This window comes from Ips typographus, linkage group LG1 (assembly GCF_016097725.1).
Source record: "Ips typographus isolate SLU linkage group LG1, UJ_Ityp_2.0, whole genome shotgun sequence".
In the NCBI taxonomy this organism is placed as follows: domain Eukaryota; kingdom Metazoa; phylum Arthropoda; class Insecta; order Coleoptera; family Curculionidae; genus Ips; species Ips typographus.
Window position 1 is genome coordinate 26,766,298 of NC_138422.1, and position 6,234 is coordinate 26,772,531.

The window sequence follows — 6,234 nt, forward strand, 5'->3', positions numbered from 1 at the left end:
CTGCTTAGCAGAGGATTAAAGCGCACAAGCGATCTACATTAAGTACAAAATATCGCTTACCTCAATTTAATCTGCGTTTTAAAGGCGAAAGCTTTACGGCTGATTTACTACCATCCAAAGTTTCATAAAATTTGCTTGCAAAGAGCCAGTTATTAAAAAATGGAATTTAAAGTCATAATTGCACCGGATATTACATTTTTATGATTCGTCGCAACGGAGGGGTAATTAAAATCTTTAAATTAATAAACTTGCAAAGGCCGAGTTGGCCTTTGAAGACCTTTTTATCGTAGAGCGCGTAATGTAGTGAAAGAAGGCAACGTCAAAGGAAATGTTGACCAAGACCTGCATTAATATATTTATCTGCTTTTTATTAGTAGAACGAGATTTATTACTTGGAAACTTATTTGGAATCTTTTGCGTAACACCCTGACTTTTTTTTTAGTCCTAGAAAGATTTAGTAAAACCGCTCAAACAGACATCTTTCTTGTTTCAATGTTTTTTTATTACTTAAAAGCAACAAGTCTGTTATATAAAAAATAAAATCTTACAAAATTATAACTTAACAATGGTTTAATTAACTGGGTGTCAGCCTGATGGAAGTGAAAGTTAAACCAGATTAAGCAAATTGGTATTATGGTCACTTTAAGGAAAATCATTGGAATTTCAGATCAAAGTACTGTTTGAAATTAGTTAGACTTTTTGTATGTTAAAACATATTATTGAAGTAGTAAGTCAACTTTCTAGAAATCTTTTTTCTGTTCCTAACGTTTTTCAAAATATGGAATGATATAGGTAATTAACTTTTAACTATGCATTATGGACTCACTACCTTAAAAATATGTCTATTTCAACGATAGATATGCCTAAACTAAGTTATAAAAAATCAGACATAGTTGGTCCTCTTAAATCACTAAAATAAGGCCACTGGACGTACAAGAATTGGGAAGAGATCGTAAAATCAGAGCAAAAATGGTCAAACCCGGAGTTATCAGAACTAAAATCGATACCTAATCATGCAAAAATAACAATTTTGAAATAAGTTTAATAAATGTCAATAATGCAAAAAAAAACATAATAAGTGTTTGGCAACGTTCTTCCTTCATTAGTCTCATCTTCATTGTGTAACTTAATCAACTAGTTACGTAAAGTAAAACTTTGTTACAGTTTACATAATGTGACAAAAAATTAATTCGGAAACCTATTATTGCATATAGCAATTAGATTGCAGGACATGCAGGACTGCTCGTTTTGCAAAAATTCATTACTTTCCCGGACATAAATTGCGATTTTTTTATTTGGCTAAAATTTTGATTGCGTCTGCGTCACAGCTTTAACAGAAGAGATTTATACAATAAATTTTAATAAACCCTAAAATTGCCTTTAAGCTATTTCCAGTAAACAGCCTTTCCATCAAAATATTATGTTGTACAAGCAAAATGTTGCGTCGATTTTAAATAAATCAACACCAAATTGTCTAACTATAAACGTTTATGGAAAATCTCGTATAAAATACGAAATGTTCAACTTAAGCGAAATTCATTTTATGGCAAACTATTTAATGCTGGAAATGTACCGAAAAAACGAAGTCGATTTAATTATCATTTGAATATAAACGTGTACGTTTTAAATTGAGAATTTTATTATTTCGTTTGTAGCGAAACTAAATTGAAATTGGGATCTGTCTTTGAAAATGTTCAAACCTTATTAAAAAGAATATTATATTTGGCTAAATAATGATTAAGTTGTTTTTTTATTTTCCTGAAAATGGATAGACAGTGAATTTTTCCGTTGGTTTCTCCACCTAAACTTAATTAAGCATAAGTCAGTTTACAAATTAATATAAAATGAGAATGAAAACAGACAGTTATTGACATTGATTGATGTAAGTGAACGTCGGAATTATTTGTGTACTTTATGTGATCAAACAATAAGAAAACAAATTTATTTCCTCGTCAATCAAGTGAATAATCGGGTGTGATCAATCCTTTAAACCTTAATAACTCGAAAATTAAAGGTAAATCAATTTAAAGGTGTTTAAATCTTAATCTCATTTAGAACAAAACTGTAATACTCACAAAATCTCTTAAGCTCTTGTTATTGTCATCCACTGTTTTAGCTTTTAGGAGACTTATTTCTTTTCATAGCTTTCAAAACAAATCTATTATTGTTAAATGTTGTTATTTAATACATGGTGCTATAATTTTTAAGCCAGATCCAAAACACAATGTAGAGGATTTATGACTTAAGTATATAAAGGAAATTGTTGTTTTAGTGGGGACACTTTGATAAGTATTTTAAAGACGTCATCAAGTTGCTAGAAAGTAGTACAATGTGCACCTACAGAGTGTTTAAAAATTAACATATTTGACGACAACTCACTAGAAAGTCTGAGTAAATATTTGTTAACCAACTGTCAAATTACTAATAACTAACGTTTTTCTATTATCTTTTATTCCAATTATTTGTAGTAATAGAATTCCTAGGAATAGTTTTGAAATTTTTTACTTGTTGTTTTAATCAGTAAATTGTTTGTAGAAGTTATGACAAACTATGACTTATTATTATCAAAATAGCATCTAGTCATGACTGTCGTACAACCACACATTATTTCAACCAAAACAGATACAAGAGAGAATGTATTTTGTACAGGGACTATTTTATATTTTATACAAACCATTGCCATCTATTATTTGTAAATCGAAACGAATAATTTTAATGTACTAGTCGACGTTTTATTTAGCAAATAGTAGATGGAGCCAGTAAAATTATTTTTAACTTCCATCCATATATTGCTTATCACTTATTTCACTAATGAGCTACTTATTCATTTAGGGTTTCCTAAAACTTAGATGTCTACAGTAAAACAGCTTTCAATATGTCGAAAATGGTCAATTTTTAAAAGGTAGAATAGGTATACCCATGTTTTTGAAAAAAGTATATTATGATTATATTTTGAGGTCGTATAGTTGTTTTTATTCTCGAAACTATTCGGATAATCAAAGTTTTTTACACGGAAGCTTTAAATTGTTCAACTTTTTCAAAAATATAATTTTTGGGCAAAAGTGCAATTTTGACAAAAAAAATTTTGTCTTAGAAGGGTTTCAATGCACAGCAAAGGGCATAAAATTAGGTGAAATAAGCCCAATAAAAGCACCTTAAAATTTGTATTTTTTTAAAAAATTGAAAGATAGGGCTCTTTTTTAACTACTTTTTAAAATTCAATATCTCGGTAACGTGAGGAGTTGTAGAGACGAGTTTTGGCTTGTTTTGTAGTATTTTTTATCTTTTTTCTAATGGAGATTTAACGAAATTGATTGGAGTTCAAATAAAAAAGTTACAACCTTTCAAAAACTGGATAAAATTAATTTTGGGTCAAAAGTGCAATTTTGGCAAATTTTTATTTTGCTCCATAAGGGTTCCAATGCACAGCGAAAGGTATATTTATACCAAAGAACCTTAAATTAGGTAAAATAAGCGCAAAAAAAACAGTTTATGATTTTTTATTTTTCAAAAAAATTGAAAGAATGGGGGATACTAGGGATTTTTTTAACTACTTTTTGATATACCGTATCTCGGTAACATGGAGAGCAAGAGAGGCGAGTTTATGCTCATTTTGTAGTGTTTTTTATCCATTTTCCAATAGGGATTTAGCGAAATTGATAAGAGTTCAAACAAAAAAGTTACAACCTTTCAAAAATACAAAAAATGACACTTTTGAGCAAAAGTGCAATTTTGGCAAAATTTTATTTTTTCTCAATGCACAGCAAAAGGTATATTTATACCAAAGCACTTCAAATTTTGGTGAAATATATCATTTCGATGATACAAAGGAACGATAATAAAGTAAAAATGATGCACGTCTGCATTTTGGTTGTGAATCACCACGTATAGCAGACAACCATTTAAGATAAAAATTAAATCAGTTTTAATTATTTTGTTTTGATGGAAAAATATCTCTAAAAGCCAGCAAACTTTGGTTGCAAGTATCAATTTAGCGTCGAAATATAACAGCAAACAGGCTATATTCCAATAAACCGATAAAATTGTTGACAGAACTGGCTGATAAGAAAGTAAACGTATTCAACCTCGACATACGTAGATTACACTCGTTTACCTTCGAGCTAGCTTAAAAATAAATTAGTAGGACCATTGCCAACGTTTCACCATGTTACCAGTCTCCGAACCGATCTTAAACACGTTGAAGTGTTATTTGTGTGACGGCTACTTGAACGCCAAACCAGTTTTAGTTCAAAACAATAAACAAATATGTGCAAAGTGTTATAAAATACTGCCAGAAGAAGAAAAAGTGCTATGTCAGCGACAGATTGCCTACGAAGCGGTAGCCAATTACCTACAATTCCCTTGTAGGTACCACAAAATGGGATGTACCTACACCTACAAGTTTAATCAAGAAAACGGGCATGAAATCGAGTGCAAAAAAAGACATTTTACAGTGCCGGACTTAGTGGTTGGAAACCTTGACAATGAATCATCAGGTAGTCAAATAGAGCTGGTGCACATCACTCAGAATCGACACAACTCCCACTTGGAGTCGAATGTTATGCCAGCTCTAAACAGTCACAGTTACGAGAATCTCTACTGCACTTTGGACTCAACCAGATCAATAAAATGCCTAAATTGCAGTGGCTCAGCTGATAAAAAAACAAAGAACGTATGCCTGTTTGGACATGTAACGTGCAGTAATTGTAAGAGCGATATGTGTTTAGCTTGTGTCAGAAACGTGGACGGAAACTCCCGAATAGCCTGCAAGAACGCCTCCAAAGGATGCAAGGAGTTGTTGTGTCAAAGTGACGTGGGATTTCACCGGGATAACTGTGAATTCAACGAAATTAGTTGCCCAATTTGTGAACAAAAATTTGATTTCAACACTCTGATGACTCATCTGAAAAATGTTCATCATAATGTGGTCATACTTTCTGATGAAGTGTCCAAAACAGTAGCAGAGGAAGACCAAACGTTTGTAATGATTTGTCATGAAGGTATCTTCAAATGTTTGACTTACAATTACGTCACATCAGCGGAAATCCTAGTTCTTTATTTAGGACCGTGTGTCAAAGCTGCGGAATTTTCTTTTGAAGTGTCTGTGATGGTTAATCATACAACGTTAAAAAAGAAGTTAGCCTGTGCCAATTGGAATAACTACATGTTAGCCGGTGGTGTTAATTTAAACCAAAAAGAGCTGAAGCTTAAAAGTGGAGAACCACTGACATTTTCGATGAATCTAAAAGTGGTTCGTACGAAATAAGTTTAAATAAATTAACAGTAATGTGTTAGTCTAGTCAAATTTTGCACTGTGGGATGCTGTGATAATCTAGAAGTTAAGTACAGTTTAATATTAATGAAGGCTGTTGGTTTTCTTCCAGTACTCGATCGAAAATGATTTAGTTTGTGATAATGTAATTACCCGTTACGTTTACTGTTTACTTAATACATTATGAAGCTGAATATTTAGTGTATTATTGGAAATTACTTAAATCACCTTGACACTGACCCTAAAACATTAATAGATAAAAGATCAAAGTATGTTCGATGGAATTATACGCTGGAAATTCACAATGTTTTACGTATTATGAACTGAATTTCTATAAAATACAGGTTGGTTCAAATGTTGCGCTTTACAAATGTATAAAATTTACTTGACATGTCAGTCTGGAATAATAAGAAAGAATTTTAACTATACTATTTTGCAATGTACCGAAATCAATGAAAAATAAGTTTTTGTGGCGGTCATTTCATTTATTTTTGGTTTGTTCAAGTATATCTGAGCATTTAGAACGTAATGTGGCAGAGATCCACCTTTTGTACTATTTTTGATAGAGATATTATATTTATTATCCTTGCTTTCATGGAGAACATTCAAATATTTTTTTTGGTCAAACAAAAATGGTCTTATCTTATTATTATTAATAAACTAGCTAGCCCACACGTTGACATTTTGAGGATATGACGTAGGTTTTATGAGTTATTTATTGATTGTCGTGTACCAAAATCATTGGTTATTATTTCATAGAAAAAACTGAATTATACCTGAGTTCTGTCGATACGTGACAACCATATTCAGATTCCTCTTATACTTAGTCTTTTTCAGACACATACACGTTCACATTTTAATCAAATTGAGTGGTTTTACAAACATTTGCAGTGCACTATTGCATCTTTAGGCTGATTTAAGTATGTTCAAAATTAGAGAAATAATCAGGTTACAATTAAAAA

The 6,234-nt window shown here is 31.2% G+C and overlaps 2 protein-coding genes across 5 annotated transcripts in view; both read left to right on the top strand.

The window, feature by feature from the left end:
• Positions 1–1,089: 1,089 nt before the first annotated feature.
• The window catches only part of LOC145735985 (fatty acyl-CoA reductase wat-like), a 15,497-nt gene continuing 10,352 nt past the window's right edge, over positions 1,090–6,234 (top strand). The window contains exon 1 of one of the 4 annotated variants that reach the window (XM_081990180.1): positions 1,090–2,014. The gene's annotated coding sequence lies outside the window, so the exon portion shown is untranslated. The remainder of the gene's footprint in view (positions 2,015–6,234) is intronic. The other 3 variants (XM_081990169.1, XM_081990198.1, XM_081990190.1) reach the window with 3 other exon arrangements.
• LOC145736018 (uncharacterized) lies at positions 4,094–5,466 on the top strand. Its single transcript, XM_081990232.1, has one exon. It carries the CDS (start codon positions 4,166–4,168, stop codon positions 5,264–5,266), a length of 1,101 nt encoding a protein of 366 aa, XP_081846358.1. The 5' UTR covers positions 4,094–4,165; the 3' UTR covers positions 5,267–5,466.

What these genes read in the sequence shown, in the direction of transcription:
- LOC145736018 (XM_081990232.1), top strand. Translation starts at nt 4,166, where the DNA reads ATGTTACCAGTCTCCGAACCGATCTTAAACACGTTGAAGTGTTATTTG.